This window comes from Centropristis striata, chromosome 8 (genome assembly GCF_030273125.1).
Source record: "Centropristis striata isolate RG_2023a ecotype Rhode Island chromosome 8, C.striata_1.0, whole genome shotgun sequence".
Lineage (NCBI taxonomy): Eukaryota > Metazoa > Chordata > Actinopteri > Perciformes > Serranidae > Centropristis > Centropristis striata.
The window spans coordinates 38,560,711-38,587,887 of record NC_081524.1 but is presented as its reverse complement, the minus strand read 5'-3'; the positions used below and the strand labels follow the sequence as shown (position 1 = coordinate 38,587,887).

The window sequence follows — 27,177 nt, the reverse complement described above, 5'->3', positions numbered from 1 at the left end:
GAAAAAGCCACAAAATTACCAAAAAAGACACAAAATGACCAAAAAAGTCACAAAATGAGAAGACAGAATAACCAAAAAAACCCACACAGAAGACATAAAAATGACAAAAAAGACACAAAATTACCAAAAAAAGACACAAAATTACCAAAAAAGACACAAAATGACAGAAATAGCCCTATAAGACTCAATGGAGTTATACAATGTACACATTCTGGGTTCCTTTTGTGTACAATGAGATATTATTTTAACAAAAAAAAAGGTTAGAATTGTTCCATTGTTCATCGTTATAAATTGATAATTTTATTATTAATTTGACACAGGGGCCACAGCAGGGGCCAAAGGCTTCTTCACAGGGGCAGTGGCCCCTGGAGGCCCCTGTGTAGAACCGCCACTGTATGGATCTATATAATGTGTTAGCTCGGTACCGCGAGCTGTGGAACACTCGTATGAGCATTTTGACAAATGCAAAGAAAGACCACATGTTCAACGCTGCATGCACAACAGAAATAACGAGATGTGAGCGAGAGAAACAGGGAACTGGAAGCTTGTCTTCCGCCCCTCCCTCCCTCCGTGTGAGCCTATATGTGGGTTAGTGGAATTGAAAGGCTGCAGGTTGTGGAGACAGCAATTGGCTGCCTTTGTGTTAGTGGAATTGACAGGCAGCAGAGCGGTGAAGCTGCTACGGGGTATGTGGTTTAGCTGACTTGATGGACACCAGTTTTCTTTTTTCTCCTTGGGACACTAGAGGCAGTTCGATCAGGATGCACAGTCAAATGGAGTCAGCTCAGCTGGTCAGGAGGTGCATGGAAGTGGCTGAGGTCAGCCAGGGCAGCTAGCCAATAATAAATAGTAATAACACACTGTAAAAAAAGAAAAGTTGGGTGAACTCAAAATTTCAAGGCAACAAACGTCGATCAAATTTTAAGTTGGACAATTAAACTAAATATTTTAAGTTTTGTTTTTGAGTTTGCTCAACTCTGAATTCAGATTTTTGTCAACACAACTGTAAGTTGTACTAACTTATACTTTTACATTGTAATAACTTTTAATTCTTACTTCTGCTAACTTCTGCAATGTGCTGAACTGGCACGATTGTAACAATTTTGAGCTAATGGCTACTCTTGTAGCTGTAACAAGCAGCGCCGCTAGCATCAGTTAGCGCTAGCATCAGTTAGCCGCTAGCTTTCGCTAATGACCGAATTTCACCGCTTTCCCGCATTTCGTTAGGTTTGGGAACTCAAAATTTCAAGGCAACAAACTTCAATAAAATATTAAGTTGGACAATTAAACTAAATATTTTAAGTTTTGTTTTTGAGTTTGCTCAACTCTGAATTTCTCTGGCACGATTGTAACACCGCTATGAAATGTCAGCTAATGTTGTGACCACAATTTTGAGTTAGCATTGATACGCTAATGGCTACTCTTGTAGCTGTAACAAGCAGCGCCGCTAGCATCAGTTAGCCGCTAGCATCAGTTAGCCGCTAGCTTTCGCTAATGACCGAATTTCACAACAAAGAAATAAGAGTTATCAGAACTATTGTCCCTTGTTGTGAACCCCAACTTAAAGATATAAGTAACAACAACTCACCAACTTGTTTTTGAGCAGACAACTGGCTTCCTTTGTTGTGCTAACTTACATTATTGCCCTAAATGTCAGTAATTTATATTTCCAAGTTTTACCAACTTAAATCACTGTTTTAGGCCAAAAAATACAAGTTGGCTTTTTTGCAGTGTATCGGACTCTCCACTGGTGACCAATAAATGAACCCTTAGCTTGTCCCTTTGCTCATACGATGGTGATCAGGGTTAATTCACCCTGCAGGCTGTCTGATAGGAATCACAGTGACCCAGCCCTGAACCAGGAAGCTGCTGTCTAACTGGAGCTGGCAAGCCAGTGAATGAATCAAATATTTACTTCAGTTGTTGCAACAACACACGGGAAGTGTTTACAAGCGGAAATTTCCAAGTCAACACTCTCTCCGGTTTTGCATGTCTTCTTCTGCAACCCTTTAAAAAAGAGCCTGGAGGTGCGAGTCCGCCTGTGAGTAATACATTTATGATTAAATATGTTTAGTTTGACACATCATAATCACCTCTTAAGCACATTTGAATTGCATCATAGTGGGGAGAATGCAATAATAGTATGATTCATGATGGATTATGAATCACTATGATTAGGTCATTATGTATTAGTATCTAAATTAAAGGCATCAATTATTCCTTAAGCGAGGTGTGTCATAGTGTAGTATTTATCTCCTTTTTTACGAGTGCTGAAACTGTCGTATGCAGCATGTTTTTCAGAGGGACTATATGGATCTGGTTATAACTTTTTCATTCAAGGATTTACTGTCAGGTTTAAGATATATTTTTTTTGGATTACATCACCAACAAAATGTGCAGTATATGATACGATAGAAACAAATATTACTTAAAAAGATGTCGCAGCTGCAGTCAGGGTAAAATAATGTTTGCATGTCCTGTCATAGTAATCCAACTGGAAAATGATCTGTTTGGTAATGATCTTTAGATATAAAATAAGAAAAAAGATGAAAGTGGAAAAAAAGGAATTTGTAGGTTAATTTAATACCTTTGTTAGTAAAAGTGAGACCCGTATTTCTGGTCCTGGATTTGGACTTTTTATTTAAATGAAATAATTTATTTATAATTCTTAAATACTATTGAGGTGTGCAGTCTCGTCTATTGTAGCGTTTTTACCGATGAATACACTATTACAAGACAAATTCCCCCCCAAAAAGTTGGGAAGTTGCCTTAAACGTCAAGTAAACAGAATGCAATCATTTGCTAATAACTTGTGATGTATATTAAATTAACACCTGTACAATGATGAATTTGAAACATTTGGCTTTGGTTTACATTTTACAGAAATCATTAATTCATTAATAGATAGATAGATAGATAGATAGATACTCAACTCACTCAACTCAACTTTCTTTGTAAAGCACTTTAAAACAACCACAGCCGCAACAAAGTGCTGTACATAAACAAGCAAACAAGAGACAATAAAATAAATAAAACAGGAAATAAACACTAAAATGGATAGATAGATAGATAGATAGATAGATAGATAGATAGATAGATAGATAGATAGATAGATAGATAGATAGATAGATCGATCGATCGATCGATCGATCGATCGATCGATCGATAGATAGATGTAAGTGTGTTATTTTGACCAATATATATTTTTTGATCCAATGCACAATTGCCAAAAATTGCTATATAGTTTTTGATGAAATACAACATTTCAAATCTAATTGCAATATTTTTCATATCCTAAGTGGCCCTCTGCTGCAGTTTCTCAGCCCCTCACTGAAGTAAAATGTGTCTTCTAGCCAAGAGACACAAGTCTTCTAGTCCTCCACTGAGTCAAGGACCTCTCCCACTAGATCCTGCAGACACTCCATGGATATTATTCCTTTGCTCTGAACTTACAGTTGCAAATTAGTTCTTTTATATATCTTTCAATTTTCAAAAGAGCATTCATGGAACTGGAGTCTGAAATGAAACAGATGTTGGAAATGGAGCCACCAGACAGGAGAGATCTCGTCCTGCTAATTAAATTGATTTGTTATATGGGCTTTCTCTGTCACCATCCACTCGTGTCTTGTCTTTTGTGGAAGTGAAGAGAAATGCAAAGTGGAGATGAATGCACAGCAATTACATACCTGAAAAAGACATCAACTCAAAATAGACCATTTTGAAAAAGAAGTATGGTAATTATCAGCAGTGTGAACTGAGATTTCTCCTACAGTAGGGGGTCGGAAACCCACAGGAACTGGAATAATTAATGTTTATTCTTCTCTGAGAGTGAGAAACAGGAGACAACAAGCTCAGATTGCTTTTGTCTTAGAGTCCTTGTTTTCTCTTTGTGTTGCCCTCAGAATAGCACAGAAAGATAATATTTTTGACTCTTATTCTCCTGACATACGTGATACTTTTATCATGAAACCAGCATCGAGGATGAAATATTGTACCAGCCCTTTAAAGTGAAGGAAAAATTAATTTCAAGATGAATCGTGTCTGACTGGGATCTCAGTATTCAGTGTGAATACAACTGTAGGAAGCCTTTGTGTCATTGTTCACACTGAAGATGAAAAAGGAAGCTGTCTTGAACTGTGTGCCTTTTCTTCATTTGAATTACAGTATGGAAATTCAGGAGGGGGAGGGTTTTGTAATTTTTTCCCTTGTTGCTGAAGGGAGGCTAGGACCCTTTAACTTTTTGTCTTTCCAGGTTTTTTGGAACCAGAATGGATGTGGATCTTTGGAATGAGTGATTGAACATTATATCTGGAGACAGCGTGTAATTTGTCCCTTAGTTTTAGAGATGAATGTGGATAGTAGTTAAATGTGTCAAAAAAAAATTAAATGTGTCATTTAAAGTGACAGCGACAGCTCTGTTGGAATGTGAGATAATCAGGATGCATTGTTGTGTGTGCTTGCAGTTGCTGATTCTACTATTGTTCCATTTGGGTTCAACATGAAAAATATTAATCTATTACAAGGAAACTCCACCAAATGTACACATCAATTCTATTTGCATTTTGTGCATAACATACCTGCATCTCTGTCCAAACTGTTGGCTTCTGAGTTGCATTGTGGGTAACGTAGGCACCAGGTTTTAACAGACAATAATCCTTAAAAATCTGCCCATGACAACTATTTAGAGCCATATAGTCTGTATAAGAAGTGGACGTAGCTTTCAGATCTGAAAAGTAAAACAGACACCTGCATTCTTTCTAATGGCCCGCAGGGGACACTGGTTGCAAAAAGAAGCCAGATTGTATAGAAGTCTATGAGAAAATGACCCTACTTCTCACCTCAGTTAATATTTTTCGCAATGAGTTTATGGTCTCAATTGCTAGTTTGAAGGCTTCTTCAAAAGAGAATTGTCCCATTTAGAGTAAAAATATTGTAAATTGTGAATAAATATTATTGTCTTTTACCAATTCTTAAGTGCCTTTTTATTTTAGAACCTGGTCTCACAGGAATCCGTGAAATAGCCACGGATTTGCTTAACTCAAAATCCGTGGAATAGCCACGGAATCACTCAAATTTCCGTGAAACTGACACGGATTTCGCTACAATGCAAGTTAATGACAGTCATATCCCGTGGCTATTCCATGGATTTTTTCCTATTGGTTTGTTCCAAGTCACGTGACTTTCAAGGTCCCGACGGTCAGAACAAAAAACATGGCGGACAGTTCTCTCATTTTTAGTGAAAAAAATCAATATTTTGACTTAGTTTCTGCATAAAAATGGATTTTGATCACATTTCTAGCGAGAAATATATGTTTTATTTTCTAAATATTCACTCAGTGAATGTACATAATCACTTTGTATGTTGGAATAGCCACGGGATATGACTGTCATTAACTTGCATTGTAGCGAAATCCGTGTCAGTTTCACGGAAATTTAAGTGATTCCGTGGCTATTCCACGGATTTTGAGTTAAGCAAATCTGTGGCTATTTCACGGATTCCTGTGAGACCATGCTGTTATTTTAACACATTGAAGGGTTAGGGTGCATTTCTCCTAAGTAAAGGGGAGCGGAAAGCTTTTTTTTTCCTTTTAAAAAAGGGAACAAATTCTCCTACAGTCCCTTATTTTCTTACAGTATATTTCGGTGGAGTCCACCCTGAAGCTCAGCACCTCTACTGTACCTGCTCACCTTCTTGAACCCTCTCTTTTCTCAATCTGTTTCCTCGCCCTCTCTGTGTGACCGGGCCCATCCAGCCACCTGGGTTGAGTTATTAATGCCCGGGGAGGCAGAGAGAGATGATTTCATTGCGTATTCAGGTGTGGGGATGGATGGCTTTCAGAAGCAGCCAGGGGAGTGCTTGGGAGGAGAGCCTCTGTAGAGAATAAATATACCTGTCTCCTGCTGATGCATCGGGCCACACTCAGTGCAATGCAAATCAGCCACTCTCCTCTCTCTAACTGCCTCCAGTATTACTCACCCGCTCCCACCTGGATCCCCACCAGCCAGACACTCAGTCACCCCCAGACTCAGATGAGGCTCTCTGTGTGGAGTGGAGGAGCTCTCAGGTTCGGGCTGTCTTCCCAGCGTGCTTTGCTTCCCATTTGTTGACGCTGATGCGACAAGCCTCCGTGCCTCATCATCACGCTGCATTTCCCAGGTGACTTCACAGGTTCTGCTGTTCATTACCCATCCTGGCTGCCTGATAATTAAGGGCAGAGGCTGGAGTTGACGCTAAAGCAAAGGTTGTGAATTGTCTCTCGGAGTGCACACATTTTTTCCTTTTACATTTTTTGCTATACATGGGAGACTTGGTGTTAACTGCTCTGGTCTGTGCCTGTTTTTGGCTAGCTGGTTTCTAGGGGTGTGCATTTTTTCACAGGGCATCAAGGCCAGAGTGTGAAATTCCCACCCTGTCCCCCACAACTTTCCACTGGAGGACAGGAAATAAACATAATCGATTATTGTTGACACCACTAGCACACATCAGCTTTTACTTTTTGTTGCTATACATGGGAGTCTTGGTGTTAACTGCTCTGGTCTGTGCCTGTTTTTGGCTAGCTGGTTTCTAGGGCTGTGCATTGGCACTGCCCTCACAATTCGATTTGATTACGATTCACCAGGTAACGATTCGATTCAATTCGATTCTACGATGCATTGCGGTGCATCACAATTATACTGCACACAACAAGGGACATTTTTCGTCAGTAATGAGGCAATACAAGCAGTCAGATAGGCCTAATAACAATAGATTTTATTGGCTATATTTTGAAAAGATGGCAAAATGAATCTCCTGCCTGAGTTCATCTAAAAGTAAGGAAAGAGAAATGCCTCCTCCTGCCATAAAAAAGGAACCTGCTGAGGTGAAATTTAGCTATTTAGCATTAGCTAAATGTCGAGCCCTTGTTCCTGAGGTAGGGAAGACGTTAGCGCTATCCCACCTAGCTAGCTATCGCTAGTTTTCATGACGCAAAAATGTAACGTTAACGAGTCGACTTTAAATAGGCTAATACAATGGTAATTACCTATCAATAGTACTTTCTATAAAAACGCTTACCTGTGCTGCATCAACACATGGCTCATTAGAATATTCAAATGAGCCATGTGTTGATGCCCATGTCTGAAGGACAGGGAGTGGGTCGGGTTAGCGTTGTGTTTACTGGAACTTTGACAGGGGCGCAAAGGCCACCTTGGCCTTAAATTGAACATTTTTTCACGGGGCATCAAGGCCAGAGTGTGAAATTCCCACCCTGTCCCCCACAACTTTCCACTGGAGGACAGGAAATAAACATAATCGATTATTGTTGACACCACTAGCACACATCAGCTTTTACATTTTTTTGCTATACATGGGAGACTTGGTGTTAACTGCTCTGGTCTGTGCCTGTTTTTGGCTTGCTGGTTTCCATTTCTCTAACATCATCTCAGATAATAACGAGGGTTTTTTTTATTTATTTCCGAGGCCACATGAGTACACAGCTGTTTGTCATCACTCTCTATTTTCCAACTTGGATCTTAATTTCCATTTTTTTTACTTGCATGTCATAAAAAAATAGTTGCCAAGGCTTTTTTATTCATGAGAAGCCAAACCAGCTTTTGTTTGTATCTCTAATTCTGGATGCCAGAGACATAGAAAAGAGGGATCCAAGAAAAATACAATAATGGTCTTCTTCTACAGACATGTCTCCACAGCAGGTACACAGCCACAAATTACCCACCAATATCTGGCCGGTCAATTTCGCCCTCATTTGCGTAACGCACAGTTTTTCAGCTTTCAACGACTTCATTTTTTTCTTCATCTTTCTTCAGCATTGAGACTGCATGCTGTAGCATAGCCCTGATCATGATGTAGTTATTTCTGCATACTATTGATCGGCTTATTGCGTTTGAAGTTTCTATAAAGAATATTTTAGCTTGGCCTTTGCCGTAACTTCCCCCATGTCTTGGTCCTTTTTCATGTTTTCTGATGTATTGCACAAACATTATATACCAGTTAACTAGTGAGCTTTAACCCATAAGAACCCATGGTGACACACATGTAACAAACACTTTAAATCTTCTAGAATCTCCCATATTCAGCTTTATGCTTGACATTAACTCATTAAATCCCTAAGAGACGTCTACTCAACACCCTGGTGTGACTTTGACAAGAAGTGACTTCTCCAAAATTAACAAATGAATCAACAAATTAAAGTCACAATTTTGATATATGCTATTGAGATGCAAACAAAAAGGCAAATTGTTATTTGTTTTTATTTATTATTGATTTATTCTTATTTTGTTACTTAAAAACAAATCTGAAAAATAATTTGTTGTTAAACAGCACTATTAATGTCACAATTTTGATATATGTTGTGGAGATGCAAAGAAAAAGGCAAATTTGTGTTTCTGTAAGCAGAAAATGTCTAGTTTAAAAAAAAAAAAGAAATATCATAAACATAAATACCATAAATGCCCAATGTATCGAATATGTGACATCGCAGATCTTTGACATTTAGAGGTAGTATTTAAAAACAAAACAAAAAAAAAACATCATTAATGTGTTCTTTGTGGTCCACTTGGTCTGTGGTATATCCCCCATAAGTTTCCTTCAAGGATAAATAGGTCTGGGTTCTTATGGGTTAAGGAGGATGCTGATTGGTTGATGTAACTGATGTAACTGACTGGCTGCAGCAGCTGGTTTGCACTGTGACAATGCAGTAAAATAGTAACATAGCAATGGGATGTAATGGGACATGCATGCATCAAAATTAATCAATGCCTTGCATGCAAACAAATATATGCGGGAAGTGTTAGAATGCCTAAATATCCTTCTTACTGGTAAAACCTTCAGATGCTACATATAACCCAGAGCTGCACACTGGAGAAACACATTCACATCAGAGTCTTGGTGGTAATTTCTTTGTGGCAGGTTTAGTGGATGTAGTTACTTAGAATTACAGTATATGAAGCTCTGAAGTGAAGCCAGGGTAAGTAAAACTCTTTGTCTGAAACAGCCAAAAATAAATGACACCTTTGGTTCAGTCATTGATTGCCCCATTTGGACTAAATATCAGCACTTTACTCATCCTACTTTAGCTGAAGGTACCATGAAGGACTCTGCAGCCAACACTCAATTTTCAGTAATTTGTAGACTTTCTAAAGTGGACAAAGAGCAGACGGTGGCACATTCTGTGCATATAATTTCATATAAACAGCTGTGATGAAATACAGACATTGCCATTGCTGTAATATCTCCACTGTGAGGAATGTCTCCAGACAATGAGCAGAATGCTGGATTTTTATATAGTTTTGGCATTAATGTGAGGAAGGGTATGTAGTTGTCAGGTATTTACCTTACTGGATAAGCTAAAAACAGATATTCCCATCGATTTTTTTTTTTTTTTTTTGTTGTCCAAAAGCATTTTCACCTTGGCCCTGTGATAGTCTGGCGACTGGTTCAGGCTCGACCAATGAGAGCTGGGATCAGCTCCAGTCCCCTGCGACCCTGAACAGGATGAGCTATTACAGATAATGGACGGATGGATGGATTTTCACAATAGATTATTTTTCACGAATATATATAAACTTTATTACAGGTCCTAGACCCAATAGCAAGACATACAACATACAAAAAAAACAACAACAGATACATAAACACATACAAACATACTCTTATTCATGAGAGTTTTAAAAGGCACCCACACTGTCAAAAATGTTTGTAGAAATAACAGTAAAACTCTGTCAAATACATCAGAAATGGGGCGTAAAATTAAAAATTGTACATCACTGTATTAGACACTTTTAATTACCGTAAATCAAGGAATAGCACAAAACTTTTACTTTTTTCTGTCATAAACTTGAAGAAACACACAGTTTTGCTGTAAAAATATAACATTTTCATGCAAAATTTATGGAAAAATACCATGATGTGTGATTGAATGACACAATTACCCTAAAAATAACAGGATTATTCAGTCTAAATTACAGTTTTTGCTGATATTTACATTTAAATTTAGAATAGAAAACCCACTCACTGTAATTTTTATGGTGAAGTTCTGGCAACCACAGCTGCCGGTATTTTACCGTAAATTAAACAGATTATTTTTTACAGTGCATACCAATGTTTCCACTATATAATATTTATCAAATCAAATCAAATCAAATAGTCTTTATTGTCATTATATAGTTCACTATACAACGAAATTGAAAGTGCCACTGCATAAGGTGCATAGTTAGACAATCATAACACAAAACAACATGGGTAAAAACATTTAAAAAAATACCGAGCTAAACAAGGACAAAAACAAGAACAAGGACAATGTATATATACGTATATTGCCATTGTGGTAGAGCATTTCATAGTCTGTGATAGAGAATTTTATCTGTGTTGCATGAAATTAATATTTTTTTGCATTGTCAAATCATATTTCAGGTCTTGTAAAATGCCATTGATTTAAAGATTTTTAGGGACCGAGCACTAATGGTGCGAGGACCCTATTGAAATTGTTTATTATTATTATTTTTAGGGGGAATAAATCGCTTATTTGAGGCCTTTATCATATTCAAAAACTCACCATATTTGGAATATACATAAATCAGATTTGAAATTTACGTATTCTGGTATTCGCAGGAATGGACCTTGCAAAATGACTCACTAGCGCCCCCTCAAAATTTTCAAAACATCCTCACAATATAGGTTTTTTTCACGTAGACACACGAAAGTTGGTACATATGTGTATCATGGGAAGACGCACCAAAAAGCCTCAAGAACCCATACCCGGAAACGTACAGGAAGTCGGCCATCTTGGATTGAATATTGCACTTGTCATCGTTTTTGGCCACTTCCAGGTCACATACTTTAACAAACTCCTCCTACAGATTTCACCCGATTGACTTCATTTTTTATTGTTTTATGCTCCCTATAAACTGTTGTCCAGGGGCCCAGAATTTCACAATTAATTCTATCACTTACATTTTACAGCAATATTCTCACATACAGCTCTTTTACTACCTCCGTGAGTGGCTCATATGACAATTTGCTAGTCGAACAAGTACTACTAATTCATAATCTGTACAAGTACTGCCCTGTGGTGTTGGGCTCTCTGCTGTTTTATTCTGCTCACTCACTGTACTAAATCTTTTAGAAGCCAGTGAAAAGATTAACTGCAGTGTTTCAGATCAAAGAATTGCTTTCTGTATTTAATGGCAGATCATTTATTTTCTTTGAAATATTAGAAAAGAAAAAAAGGGAACATTTTCAGATTGCACTCTGACGACAGTCCACTCTTGATTTAGGTGGTCTTGACTGTGGATCCAATTTAAAATATATAAAACAACTGTTGTTGACACTGCGGGGTCGGGCTCAGACACTTCTTTGATTTCATACTCTGCCCATTTTGCTGTGTTTGATTTATTCAAGTGGAAAGTTGTTGGAATAGTAGCACCTTAAATAAGCTTAGGCCAGCTTCCTTATGCTTTAAACATATGCAAATAAAGGGGATAAGCAGAGACTCTGACAATATTCACAGTGCATAGCTGACACTCTAATTAGATTGCAAGGCAGAGGATTATACAAGTAAACAGAGAGAGCGATACCAAATCTAACATGAAGGGCTACATGTGACACTAACAACTGATATTTGCAGAAAGAGACTCACAGCCCTGATTAACTGCACGTATAAAACTAGGGAACACTTTTACGTATCCCCAACGAATGTGGTGGTAAATTGGAGTGTCTGGTAAACAAGTTGCCACCTTTTTTATGTCCTTATGAAATCAAAGAGGAGCTACTGCATCTATCCTGTGACAGTGTGGCTCATCACTCCCACAGTGTAAATCTGAAGTTTATCTTGGTTCCCTATAAAGTCACAGAGGTTGTGTATTAATTTATTTATGGAGTGATCTATGTTGGTTCACAGTAAACACTGAGATGAGTGTTTAAACAGAGTGACAAAACCAAAATATATTTTCCACTTGAGTCTGTAAATCGCCCCCATCATCGTCTCCATCAGGTGTTCCTCTGAACAGACACTATCATGCTCAATAAAGAATTTTAGATGTTGCAAATGTGCATTCATTTCAGAGTACACTGAGACATTAAACTGCATCATTTTCAATTAAATTCTGGAAAAGTTGGTGTGTTCTAAAACTTCTAAGAACAGTAGTGTATATATATATATGTATATATATATATATATATATGTGTATATATATATATATATATATATATATATATATATATATATATATATAGTGTCATACCCTGCTTTATCGATTGCTTTTTTACTCTAAATGGGACTATTCTGTTTTGAAGAAGCCTTCAAACTAGCAATTGAGACCATAAACTCATTGCGAAAATTATTAACTGAGGCAAGGCAAGGCAAGTTTATTTGTATAGCACAATTCAACACAAGGTAATTCAAAGTGCTTTACATACACATTAAAAAAAGCAAGACACAATTGAAAACAGTCAAAACAGTCAATTAAAACAGGGAAGATACAGCAGGATAAAAAAAAGACATAAAATAATAAAAAGCACAAGTCAAACATTGTGTAGTTAAAAAGTAAGGTGAGATGTGTAAGGTGTAGTTAAAACTGAGGTGAGAAGTAGGGTCATTTTCTCATAGACTTCTATACAATCTGGCTTCTTTTTGCAACCAGTGTCCCCTGCAGGCCATTAGAAAGAATGCAGGTGTCTGTTTAAACAGAGTGACAAAACCAAAAGATATTTTCCACTTGAGTCTGTAAATCGCCCCCATCATCGCCTCCATCAGGTGTTCCTCTGAACAGAGTGGAGCTGCTGAGCTGTTGCCACAATGTTGTCTCCTGATATTGCATCCTTGAAACTAGTTCTTCCTGGCTTGTTTGTAAAAAATTGATTAACCTGTTGTTCCATTTTGCTGCCAAGAAGAGTCACAGCATGTTCCTTCTGTAGGCCGACTTTATACATTCAAAATGCTCGCAAGGCTGGCAAGTAGATCACACACATAAATTGTCACTGGCGCCTTCACACACCAGCAGTGTGTTTTTCTGTGTTTCCTAACTGTTGTTTTTGTCGTGAATACTTCTACACAGAAAGTGAATAATAAGCGGTAAAAAAGTGACATTTGTTTTCTGAACAAGGTACATTTTTTCTGAGCCTTTCCACCTTGAATTAAGGCATCAACCACTGTGTGTGGAACAAAATCACATCAAAACATTAACTTTAGCGTAACCCAGGGACACTGTGTTGTTCCTCCTTTCAAGACAGCACACATAAATCCACCCCTTCTGTTCATAGATAGATAGATAGCTAGATAGATAGATAGATATACTTTATTTATCCCAAGCTTAGAAATTACAGTGTAGCAGCAGCATTACACACAGAGACAATAACAACACAATTAAATAATTAAATAAAAAGAACAACCGAGGCATACTTCAAGCAATAAAATATGAAAATACAATAAAATACAATAAAATGTAATGTAAAAAATACAAATAAAGTGTCTAAAGAAGGAGTATGTATTAAGGAGTAGAATTCCAGTGCAGAATAAATATGAATATGCAGTATAAAAATGTTGGTGCTATGAAACAAATAAGGTGCAATGAACAGTGAATTCATTCCTTTCACAATAAAAGCCCTGGACCTATACACTGCACAACAGTTAATCAGGGACAACTCAAATTCAGACAAAGCAATTGCTAAAAGGAAATTCAATAAAATAGCTTACAGTAGCTTAGGCTATACAACAAATGGCTTCAGACAGAGTGCCAGGCACTGCTCTGGGTCAATATGATCCATGGTGGCTGGTCCAAATCTATTGGATCCTTTAATTAAACAACTGTTGCAACTGTTGTAAATTTGAATCACTGCCAGTATGAGGAGTTTTAATGCAAAATAATGCAGGTGAGTTTTTTGCATTTTTGTGTTTATGTAATTTATTTGCCATCTCCCCAGGCCTTTAATCAGAAAGACTTAGCAGTCTCACATTTCAATGATATGGGCCCTTATTTTACAGAAAGTGTTCCTCCAAGCACAAAATAGTGACAAAGTAACTTCATGTACGATAAAAATAAAGAAGTACTAAGCTATTTATTCAAAGTGGAAGATGATTAATAGTGGCAAACAACAGGCCAACCCGTGAAACATGTCTTAACCTCAGCCATAAAATCCTGGCAGTGTCTGACTTTGCACTGGTCATTGCACTAAATTATGCTGTAATTATTCAGGTAAAAAATGGCCACTGACACCCCACACACCCATTGGTGGTCCAGAAGGAGCTGAGGAGGGAGTGTGTTTTGTGGTGATAGATGAGCTGGATCCCTCCCGGTGTGTTGTGAGGAGATGACATTCCCGGGCAGCGCTGCCCTCGCGTCCCGGCCGCCTCCTTCTGGATGAGGAGACTCTTGTAGGGAGGAGTCTGCAGGCTTCATTTACTGAAGCAGCGGGGAATAATATAGTGCCAGTGTTTGGATGTGTCAGGTCCCATATCTCTGGCTGTTCTATTAGAAATAGACCCCAGTGCGGGACAATTAACCCCTGGCCTCAGCAGAAGATCTGTGCAGTAACAGCCCAGCACGGGGCAATAAATCAAACCCAGAGGGAAAAACCCACACTCCCTCCCCTGCTGGCTGGCTGCTGCTATCGCCCAGTGGACCGAGCTTACATGATGGTAGATATGCTCCGGTGTTATCGTATCACAATCACTGGAGGTGCAAGAGTGATATAATAGGTTGGCTTTAGGCAAGGGTACCCTGAGTGTGTTTGTGCTGCAGTGAATGCACCATCTGGAGAAAGTCCCACACCTCGCACCAACTTAAATGTCTTCTAATGTGTTTTATGTATTTTAATCTTGCCCCTGTAAAGCACTTTGAATGTCCCTGTGTCCGAATTGTGCTATATAAATAAACTTGCCTTGCCTTGCCTTGCCAACTGCAACAGCTTCTTTGCTATCTCTTGCTAGTTTTTAGGAAGGCCTAACTCCTGGCTAATATAAAATGTATGTGTTTTTTATGCACACTGTTCATTGCACCTTATTTGTTTCATAGCACCAACATTTTTATACTGCATATTCATATTTGTTCTGCACTGGAATTCTACTATTTTATTGTATTTTTAGGGTTATGGTTAGGGTTCTATCTATCTATCTATCTATCTATCTATCTATCTATCTATCTATCTATCTATCTATCTATCTATCTATCTATCTATCTATCTATCTATCTATCTATCTATCTATCTATCTATCTATCTATCTATCTATCTATCTATCTATCTATCTATCTATCTATCTATCTATCTATCTATCTATCTATCTAATCCAAAAATGGGCAAAGAGGCGGAGCTGCACTGTAAAACCCAACTTATTGTTTCAACTTAAATATTTGAGTGTCAAGTTAATATTTCTTCCTATTGGTTTGTTCCAAGTCACGTGACTTTCAAGGTCCCGGCGGTCAGAACAAAAAACATGGCGGACAGTTCTCTCATTTTTAGTGAAAAAATCAATATTTTGACTTAGTTTCTGCATAAAAATGGATTTTGGATCACATTTCTAGTGAGAAATATATGTTTTATTTTCTAAATATTCACTCAGTGAATGTACATAATCACTTTGTATGTTGGAATAGCCACGGGATATGACTGTCATTAACTTGCATTGTAACGAAATCCGTGTCAGTTTCACGGAAATTTGAGTGATTCCGTGGCTATTCCACGGATTTTGAGTTAAGCAAATCCGTGGCTATTTCACGAATTCCTGTGAGACCAGGTTGGACACAAACCTTGTTTTCCTGGGTGAAAGTCAGACGTCTGTTCAACACATCCTCCTCCCCTCCCATCCGCCCTGTGTGTAAATTCCTCTAAAACGTAAATATGGGTCGTATTTTGCTGCCTGTTCAGACGACCTATGGGGTCGCTTTTTATGGGGAGACCAGTCTCAGTTTTGGGCAGTTCGATACTGGCTTTTCAGCCCCGGAGGTTGCCGCTATGTTGTCACAAAGATCATGCAGCAACACAAACATTCATCTCTTCATGTTACCAGCTCCGTGTCTCTGTTTCTATTTCCTATGCCATTTTTTCCCCACAACAATTCTCTGATCAAATATGTATTCAAAAACTTTTGAGTAGCAGCTCTGCTAATGAAGTTCGAGCTAATTCAGTGAAAAATACATTCCATTTTCAATAGCTGCTTCACAATAAATACTTCTAATTGACTCTGTGGTGGAAAACTAATGAGAAACAGCAGCAGGAAATCTTCATTCTGCATGAACAGTAACTTAGCACAGCTCCAAGCAGCTACAGGAGAGAGACAGATAGAGAGTAGAATAAGACTGTTACCTAAAAGCATGAGCAGAATGTTGGAGGGGAAACCCACAGCTTGGTTCAGGGGAGAAAACTATCACAGTTTGGACTCTGTGTACCCTGTTACCAAGAAGGACCACAATGGTGCAGGCCAATACAGTTATCCCCCTGATATGCAGTAGGAATGCATGAATCCATGGTTTGACTCAGCACAGTGGAATTAAAGCAAGAAGGAGCTTGAGGAAAAATGTCCCAAAAAGGAGATTATGAGAAACGTGGTTCCAGAACCGATGGTATTTTTGTTGGGAGCCATACCTAAAGACCGATATAATGCAGATCAGAGATATATACTGAGGGTTCTTTTACTGGTAGCAAAGAAACTGATTGCATTTCACAATATCTGGGTGTCTGATGGAGAGGATGATGGGATGAAATGTTGCCGGAAAGAGATGCCTATTTGAAAAACCCCACTTAGCCACAGATTATATATATTGTCTACTCTGCCTGTTGTCATAATTATCAATACTTCTGGCATTTTATTTCTTTGATTGTCTAAATATTCAACTATTTCTTTTTATTTATTTACAAGATTACCACTAACTTTATAACTATGTTATGTCAGAACTACTTATTTCTGTATTTATTGTAATGTCTTAACACTTTTTTTCTTGTATGATGCTCAGGATGTTTATTGTGATGTCTCTTACTTCAAATTCTGTCAGGAAATGTTATGTAAAATTATTAAAATGGTTAAATAAAATGTTAAAAAAAAAAAAGGAGAGTATGAGTATCAACCCAAATGTGTTTACAGCATCGTATACAGAGTCAAATACCAAAAGTTGGCACTGAATGCTCGCTCTTATACTAATCCAATATTTTCTCTTATAAATCAGGAAACAGGAAGCTCATTTTAATCTGTTTTTTTATATAAATATATATCTTTTTTTTATAGAGCAGCTTCCTTTTCTAAGGACGGCTTTAAAAACTGATAGACTGAGAACAATGGCATACTTTGTGGATTTTAAAAAAAATGGGTTTTGCAGAAAGACATGATTATATTTAGCATACTATGCACCAATACAGTAGGGTATTGCTACCAAAACCCAGATCTAGTTTTGGCATCATAAACTCTCAAACAGCTCCATCACAGTCTTTCTGGTGTCCTCCATTTTATTTTGCCTGTAGCAATTTCAAATCAGTCCAACAATCGCAATAACCTGTTAATGACTGGAAGCTGTGAGTCCTCATACGGTGAGGCTGGCGTTTTTGTCTGCAGCCTGTCATATTGAGCCCATTTGTTTAATGGCAGATTAGAGAAAAGAATGAGCAGCAATAAAGCTGTAGACACGGGGGTCACCTTCAGGAGCTGCTCATGGTTATTCCTATCATTAACATATCGTGTCTCGTGCTGTCCTGCTCCAATTATCACTGACACAGGCTCTGCTCTTATGACTGGGCTATTCAAACTGCCCACTGTTAGACTGTAATTCTCACGCCGATGGACTAATGTGAAATATGGCAACAGATGCAGAACTGAAGCACATTATTCAGGGCCCAAGGGCCATTAAAGCCATAGCTATTAAATATAATTTGAAAAAATTAGCTTTTTGGCGCATGGAATAGCAGGTTGTGAGGTATTATGATAATCACTACATTCCCCAGGGTTCCTGCTTTCCCCAAATGTTATTACAATTTCTATGCTTTTGTGAATGGGCTCTGGGATATGTAGTCTTGTTTGTGGATGCTTTGTGGGAGGGGTAATTCGCCTCAGATGCAGGGGCAATTACTGCGTTGCCAGGGTTTGTGTTCCTTTGTTTGTGTCTGAAGTAATTACAGCTCATTGCTTGATTTGTTGTTGGTCTGGCAGGATTGGTGCACATTTTATTTGATACAATTCTGACACATAAACCCGTATGCATGACAGGGGATAGTGGACCCAGCATTCAGGCTGTTACTGACCGTTCAAACTCATGTTTTATTTTCTCTGGCACGATTGTAACGCCGCTATGAAATGTTAGCTAATGTTGCGACCACAATGTTGAGTTAGCATTGATACGCTAATGGCTACTCTTGTAGCTGTAACAAGCAGCGCCGCTAGCATCAGTTAGCCACTAGCATCAGTTAACCACTAGCTTCAGTTAGCCGCTAGCATCAGTTAGCCGCTAGCTTTCGCTAATGACCGAATTTCACCACTTTCCCACATTTCACAACAAAGAAATAAGAGTTATCAGAACTATTGTCCCTTGTTGTGAACCCCAACTTAAAGATATAAGTAACAACAACTCACCAACTTGTTTTTGAGCAGACAACTGGCTTCCTTTGTTGTGCTAACTTACATTATTGCCCTAAATGTCAATCATTTATATATCCAAGTTTTACCAACTTAAATCACTGTTTTAGGCCAAAAAATACAAGTTGGATTTTTTGCAGTGTGACCATTCAAACTCATGTTTTACACTCATGTTGAAGCATCTTCACAATTGGAATATTTATCTAAGCGGGCCACAAGTTCCTGGCTCTGACGACTCTTGTGTTAGTTTATTAATCTATAAAACTATATTTATTATAATAGCCCTTGTTCAGTTGGTCATACCACAGCTGAGCAGAATCCGATTAGTTTAAAACCCTGGTAGCAGCGGTGTTTGGAGCCCGGTAGGCTCGGTTGACATGTTCACATCAATAGTAATCACAGGTCATTGCTCTGGTCTGGCAGGGCGGAGAGGTGGTCCGCGTGGCTTCGGGGCACATTTCATTGTCAGTGGATCAATTGCACATTTAGTGCAGAATGAAGACATCTTGGTTGCTTGACTTTTTTCCCAGTTTCCATAAGAGGAGGAGGTTCACAGGAAATGAGAAAATAAAGCACCACAGATCTGTTATTTTTAAGAAATGTTGACTGTTGAGTTTTAGAACAGGTAGTTCTAAACAAGAACAAGAGCAAGTTTTAGAACACTCCAACTTTTCCAGAATTTTAATGAAATGATGCAGTTTAATGTCTCAATGTACACTGAAATTAATGCATACCCTAACCCTAACCCTAACAAATAAACAATTGAAGTTAAAAAAAAATCATAGAATCAATTTAGAAAGGAAAATGTATTCTAAACTGTTGACTCATGGAAGTAGCACCTTAACAGATAGAACAGCTGAACACACTCAATGGAAATCAAATATTCTTCAGAAAGTTCTTCCCAACTCTGTTGCAGAAGTTCCCTTAAATGTGGAGCAACTTGTAGGTTGTAAGTGATCAAGAAAAGTTGGGACACCTGTAGGAATCGGTAGCAACGTAGCAACTTTCAAGGCTTGATCAACCTCCGTTGCTGCAGAACTGCTTTAAGTTGTTAACCCATTTCTTGTTCCCTGAAAAAGGCCTTTTTGTATAATTCTGAAATGTACATTATTTTTCAGTTTTGGTTAAGCTTACCTTTTTTTATTTACCTCTGGCAGTTCACCACTTACCTTTGTACCCTTTCAAGCTGTTCATTTGACTTGAACTGCTTGAATTTCAATAAAAAACTGGAAAAATTGGGCTGTTCTAAAACTTTTGACCGGTAGTGTACATACAAAAGATCACAGCCTCATAATATATATATATCTAAAGATAATGTTGCACAATATTATGCACTAATATGAAAACTTTTTCTAAGGAATATACAGTTAAATGCAGAAAAAAATGCTTGGGGTTATTTATAAATGGTGTCAGCTATTTCTTTATTTATTCATTTAAATGACTGATACTGAGCACACAGTTTCGATTAATATAATTGGTTAACAATCTAATTCATTGGTTGCCATGATGGTAATCAGTGAATCTCAGAAATCCCATATTGGTGTTGCTCTAGACAAATTGGGCAATTTGAATGATAATACAAAAAATATTCAATAATGAAAATGATTGTTAGTTGCAGCCTTTTCTATCCCCAACGTCTCAGTCTTTTGTGAGGCTGATCTACCTCTTTTAAACAAAAACATACATTTTTAATTTTCCTCTTGTTTTTCAGCGGCTGGCTGCACGTTCGAAGAGGATTCGGACCCCAACCTGTGTGACTTCACCCAGGGGGAGGAGGACGACTTCGACTGGCTGCTGTTTCGGACGTACAGCTCACCTTACGCCAGCTCTGACCTGCTGCGGGGTGAGTGCTCCTCTCTCCTTCACATCTGTACTTGACTGTTTTTCAGACATTTTGAGTATTAGATGTCTGGAGGCATGTATATAATACTGACCAGGAGCTCGGCTTTCTACAAACCAGAAACACAGCTAGTAAGAGTTCATAAGACACAAAACCGGAGGCTATTTTTTGAGACATGCCAGCAGTTGGTGTGCGCTTCGGCTTCTTTTTAAATGATCTGAGAAATAAATGGACTTTTGTTTGTGCGGCTGACATGTCAGAAAAATATGACTGTATGCAAATCAGCCTTTATAGATGTCCACTGCCCATTATGCATCGGCATTAATGAAGCACTCACCCCAGTTTTGTCTGCTTCCTGCTAACCCCAAGGATAATTTTATGTTAACCAGCCTCACAGGACTAATGGAAACCAGCATTTTCCTGCCATCATGCTCTCTACTGGTGGTTGCCAGAGGGAGATGGCATGCATAGTTTATAAGGCGCTCCTCCATCTCTGCATTAACAAATACCTACAGGGATCTGACAAAGAGAAGAGTGCTGTTTCAGCTCCTCAGCAGAAATCAGTGGCAGCACTCGGCTCTCTGCTGAAAATACTTCCACTGAGGAAACTTGCGATATGATAAAGGATGCGGCTCCCACGGGTATAACCAATCAATCAATCTATGATATGCTAATGAGGATTCGACCAATCCATGACAAAAACATGCATTTAATTTTTCATTGCACATGACAGGGAGAGAAAGAGCTCACATGTTCAGTGGCTGCAGCACTTTTATATGCTTGAAAGAAAGGACTGGCAGATAGAAATCTAGAAAGGCTAAGTGGAAGAGATGTAAAGATGACAAGATAGTAGGGGTGTGCCATATCGTATCGTTCACGATAATATCGGTATATTTTTTTTATGGTTAAAAAAAATGCATATCATGATATTGGCAAAATTCCTACTTCTTGATGTAGTGGTTAAAGTTGTTTTAATCACAAAAAGCTACTTACTCTCTGTCACTAAACACATGCAGCTTTCAAAATAAGAGCACAGTGTGTTAACAGAATCCACCACAGAACTTACAAGAAGACTGTCAAAATAAGATGCCTTAAATAAAACATACAAGAACCTTTATTCTCCTTTACAAAATGTCATTCAAATATGCCCCCGGAACCCCTAAATGGTTATTTTTATTATTTTCTCATACTCAAGAGTCAAGGGTAAATCTTTTTGTATTTGGCAACTGTTGAGATTTGCACTTCACACCATATTTTCTATATATTTTGAAGTATTTGGTAATATCGTAAAGAATATCGTTATCGCATAAATAGCCTGAAATATCGTGATATTCTTTTAGGGCCATATCGCCCAGCCCTACAAGATAGGATACAGTCAGATGCTGTAGATTATTTAAAAAGAAATAATTGTAGACCCGGAGGAATACTACGTCCTTTTGGAAAATATTGACTTGAGTAGCCCAACTTGGGCAATTTGTTTGCAGTGTAGGTGTATAAAATAAATAAAAAACAATACATTCCAACACACATACATACAACAGATCACAGCCTCATTATATATATATCTAAAGATAATGTTGCACAATATTATGCACGAATATGAAAACTTTTTCTAAGGAATATACAGTTAAATGCAGAAAAACAATGCTTGGGGTTATTAATAAATGGTGTCAGCTATTTGTTTATTTATTGATTTAAATGACTGATACTGAGCACACAGTTTCGATTAATATAATTGGTTAACAATCTAAAACATTGGTTGCCATGATGGTAATCAGTGAATTTCCTAAATGCTAATGAGGATTCGACCAATCCATGATAAAAACATGCATTTAATTTTTCATTGCACATGACAGGGAGAGAAAGAGCTCACATGTTCAGTGGCTGCAGCACTTTTATATGCTTGAAAGAAAGGACTGGCAGATAGAAAGCTAGAAAGGCTAAGAGGAAGAGATGTAAAGATGACAAGATAGGATACAGTCAGATGCTGTAGATTATTTAAAAAGAAATAATTGTAGACCGGGGGGAATACTACGTCCTTTTGGAAAATATCGACTTGAGTAGCCTTTGAAAACAGTCAGAAACTTCCCGCAGGGATAAATGGTGTTATTTTTAAAAGCTGTGCAATTGAGGTTTTGGTTTATAGGACAAAAACGCCTTCATGTCTGCAGGCGTCTATCAAAATAGAATTCTGAACCTGATAAATCCCAAATTTAATCCTAAACTCTTAAACCGCACCTCGTTCACCTCCACATCATCATCAGCATCCGAGCAAGAGTCTGCTGCCTGCAGCCACGAGCCAATTCACGGCAGGGGAAAGAAGGGATAATTAATACTTTTCCCTTTGGGTTTAATTAAAACTTACTGCCATGGCATTTACAGTGATCAGAGACCTTAAGTGGAACAGACCAGTGCAGGTGGAATGAGGCAGGTACTGTAATCTGCACATGGCGAGACAGCTCAAGAAGCTCCGGGCGTCAAATCTCGATCGATCAGATTTGAGAAGGAGTGGAGGAATTCAGTGCAATTTATTATCTGCTCGCCCTACAGCCCTGTGCTTAAAGCCATACATTACTCATGGTTTTCGTTTGATGCGTGTCATTGTGTGGTGACAGTGGTGTCACTTCATTATGTACACCTTGACATTTAACTGTGTTATTTTTAGGAGGATACGCTCACTGCAGATACAGCAATGGGAAATGTTTCCCACCTTTTTTTTCCTCCCTTCTCTCTGACTTAATCCCCTCGTGTTGACTTCTAACCATGTATCACATTGGGCAGCCAAGGTGGGGGGGATAACAAGAGTTTATGAGATAAGGCTATTTACATTGGACCAGTATTAACTTTGTGGGGCTGAGAAACTGGTGTCGAGGGAAGATTAGTAAACATAGCTGAGATAGCTGCAGCTTGTGGCTCCCAGGAGAAATTAGACACTACCGTTCCCATGAAACAGAAAATAGTCTTGGAGGAAAAAAAGGAAGATAGAATGCGGCGAGGTCTTAATAAGAATGAGTCATTTTTTATCACATTCCCCTTTATTTTGAATTAGATCGGAGATGTCTGGTTGCTATTGATAATCTTAAGTTCTCTGGCTGTTTTAATGAACAATTCAGGCTTGCAGGATGATGACCTTGTAAAGAATAATGTGCCTGCATGTCAAGTGTTTTGTGAAAGGCAGATTCATTAGCTTGAAAAGTTATGGGTCTGCTGGAATATCCATTATAATGTAGCAGTGTGGCCTTAAGGGAAAACCCCATTGATCTAAGCTTAAAATGAACATAGAAATGCTGCTTTCTTTGTAACCTGCTGTAGTTTTCTAAGTCTTCTGAACTGGTCAGCAGGTCAAACATGTGGGTCATGATATCCAGATATTTCCAGTGTAGCTACAGTGAAGATTAAAAGGAGAACTTTTTAGGGCAGTAAACATCAGGTTCTTGTTTTCCCGCCAGAAGAAGCTTCAATAGAGCAGCCACAGCCTGCATGTATGCATCTGTAGCTGGAAGTTTGCAAAAGTACAACACCATCTTCAATATCTCACTTTAATTTTCACAGATTAATAGCTTTTTTTGTAAGTAGAGTTTCTAAGGTATCAAAATTTCTCATTTTTTTTTAATCATGGCCAAAATAATTTCCATCACCATCTAGAACATCTGAATAATAATTAAAATAAATCTATCAGACACATGTAATTTATCTTTAACTTTTTTATCGTGGGTTTAATCTCCTTTTTGGCAAATTAATTTCACTCAGGATATGAGTGTCGAGAGAGCAGTAATCATAACTGTACAAAAGTGATAACTGATAAACTTATAACCCTAACCCTTAAAAAGAGTTTAAAAAATATTATCATATGTGTATTGTTAACACAATATCAATATTTCATATTTTCTATTGCCTAAGTCAGTTTAATGCCCCTTTTTTATCAAATAATTCAAGATACAAAGGCGCTGCAGGAACAAAAACAAACAAAAAGAAAAGATTTTAGGCTTTCCTGTTTGTGTTTTCACTGTATCTGAAGAAGAGTGAAGATTAGGCAAATTAGTCTGATAACAGCTTGAAAAAATGACACCATTGTTTGAGCTTCTTTCAATTTTTACACACAAGTAAACAGCAACATAAAGCTTCCTTCTTTTATTTATTGCAACCCAAGGAGACATGGAGAGGTGGAAAAGGATACAGAACATTTCAGAGTACCAGTCTATGAAGTTTTCATTTTAGACTTCGGTTCCTCCTGTCAGATGGCATGTTAGGTTCCCTGAATACTTTAAATGTGTCCTTGGCTTCAGGAAAAGTTTCTGTGAATAACTATTAGCTATTAGGAGCATTTAGAAAAACAAACACCCGGACTCTGGAGAGTTGAAGTGGTTTCACTGAAAAAATAAAATGCCTTTTAATAATGAACTCCCTAAATATCACAAACTAAAAATTGGAAGGTTGTTTTTTTTTTCCATTAAAGGATGACTCTATACCAAGGTTATAATAGTTTTTGATTTTTCATTAGTTTTAGTTTTAATTTCGTGGTGAATTTTTCTTTTCAAATTCAGTTAGTTTTAAGTAGTTTTTAGAGTGAGTTTTCTAGTTTTTATTAGTTTTAGTGTTAGTTTTAGTTTTTTTGTAATGGGCTATGTGTTGGGTGCCAGATTCAAAGAGTTCATAACAAATTTTGCCTTTATTTCCTTTGGTTTATCATCTCAGCCCCAATAAGGTTATTAACTCTTACAGTTCTGGGTGTTTTGAATTTTGGTTCTAGTGTAAACATCCCAGTCTCAGTAAACATATTCACCATGTGTTGCATGTTCAAATAGAAACACTGAATTATGAATGAAAAAAGTTGACAAAAACAAAAACTAAGGACATTTTCACTATAATTTTAGTTAGTTTTGTAACCACACAATACAGTTTCAGTTAGTTATCGTTTTTTAAAAAACTCTAGTTTTTATTTTTATTTCAGTTAACGAAAATCTTTTTTTAAATTCTAGTTTTCGTTATTTCGTTAGTTTTCGTTAACTATAATAACCTTGCTCTATACTCTATAAGGTTTGGACCACCAAAACCAGATATAATCTTTTCCACACTTCCCTATTACTGAGCCTACATTACCCACAATGCAACATCTCAGAGAAAGATTCAGGGGGGTTACGCTTGTAGTAGCTAATATAACCTTAAACAAAGATGAGGAGAGGTCTAAAGAGGTCTGCTAAGCTCCCTTCCTTCAAAGTCCACATTTCATTTTCAAACTTATAGTCCTCAGCCCGAACCAATACCGACTCAAATGACATCACTTGAGGTAGTCTTCTTGCAGCTCCCTCTGGAGCCACAAAATACTTTATAGAACTTTTTCTTCACATACACAGTAGTACTCCCCGAGACCTGCAACAAAGGCTTTGATGTATAAAATCAGTGCGCTTCTCCTTTAAATTCAGTGACTGAAAGGCTTCCTTTTCAACCCTCTGTACAAGGTGTTCCTTCTTGCTGAAGTGCCTCTGAGCACACAAAACTCACTCGGTGGTCCAGCTCCGCAGCCATACAAACAGAGTCTCTTGGATGTGCAGAAATTGAGGCTTTAGTTTCCAGCTGAGTCATACAGAAATCTTCTGACAGTACTGAAATAGAGTGTTGAAATATGGCTTTTTTTCTCACCATGTGTTGCATGCTAATCTTGCAAATCCCCCTCTCTACCTATTTTTTTTTTTGTCTGCTGTCCAGCTTCCCACATGCAGTGAAGGTACCTTTAAAAATAGACCCTAGCTGCTGCAGACTGTGGCCCAGCTCTATGTGCATCACACTGAAACAAGCCACAGAGTCAATTGATTGGTTGTTTTATTAGTTACAAGCACAATAGATCCTTACATAAATACCCACAGACATTCTGAATGGACTCTGGTTGGATGGGACTCAAGTCATTAGGGTTCATCCTCTAGTGCAGTAGTTCTCAACCTTTTTGAGTCGCGACCCCCAATTTAACATGCATGTTGTCCGCGACCCCCGCTCACTGAACACAATCTCACACGCACAGTTCAGATCACCCAAAAAAGAAACAAAATTACCAAAAAAGGGAAACAAAATGACCAAAAAAGCCACAAATTGACCACAAAAAGATAAAAAAAAGCCACAAAATGACCAAAAGAGACACAAAATGACCCAGAAAAGAAACAAAATGACCAAAAAGACACAAAATTACTAAAAAAAGATACAAAATTACCAAAAAAGGAAACAAAATGACCAATAAAGCCACAAATTGACCACAAAAAGATAAAAAAAAGCCACAAAATGACCAAAAGAGACACAAAATGACCCAAAAAAGAAACAAAATGACCAAAAAGACACAAAATGACTAAAAAAAATACAAAATTACCAAAAAAAGGAAACAAAATGACCGAAAAAGGGAAACAAAATGACCAAAAAAGCCACAAATTGACCACAAAAAGATAAAAAAAAAGCCACAAAATGACCAAAAGAGACACAAAATGACCCAAAAAAGAAACAAAATGACCAAAAAGACACAAAATGACAAAAAAAGATACAAAATTACCAAAAAAAGGAAACAAAATGACCAAAAAAGGGAAACAAAATGACCAAAAAAGCCACAAATTGACCACAAGAAGATAAAAAAGCCACAAAATGACTAAAAAAAGATACAAAATTACCAAAAAAAGGAAACAAAATGACCAAAAAAGACACAACTTGACTGCAAAATGACAAAAAACACAAGTCACAGAGCTGACTTCCAAAATGATTTGGACCCCAATTGGGGTCCCGACCCCAAGGTTGAGAATATTTGCTAGA

General features: G+C 37.7%; 2 protein-coding genes across 3 annotated transcripts in view; one reads left to right on the top strand and one right to left on the bottom strand.

The window, feature by feature from the left end:
• Window positions 1-27,177, bottom strand: part of LOC131975753 (trypsin-3) — a 641,927-nt gene that overhangs the window by 203,137 nt on the left and 411,613 nt on the right. The gene's annotated exons all lie outside the window — the stretch shown is intronic.
• ptprub (protein tyrosine phosphatase receptor type Ub) overlaps window positions 1-27,177 on the top strand; it is a 297,634-nt gene that overhangs the window by 57,453 nt on the left and 213,004 nt on the right. For both annotated transcript variants that reach the window (XM_059338459.1, XM_059338458.1), the window contains exon 2: window positions 20,263-20,394. In XM_059338459.1, the coding sequence (XP_059194442.1) occupies window positions 20,263-20,394 (132 nt within the window). The remainder of the gene's footprint in view (window positions 1-20,262; window positions 20,395-27,177) is intronic.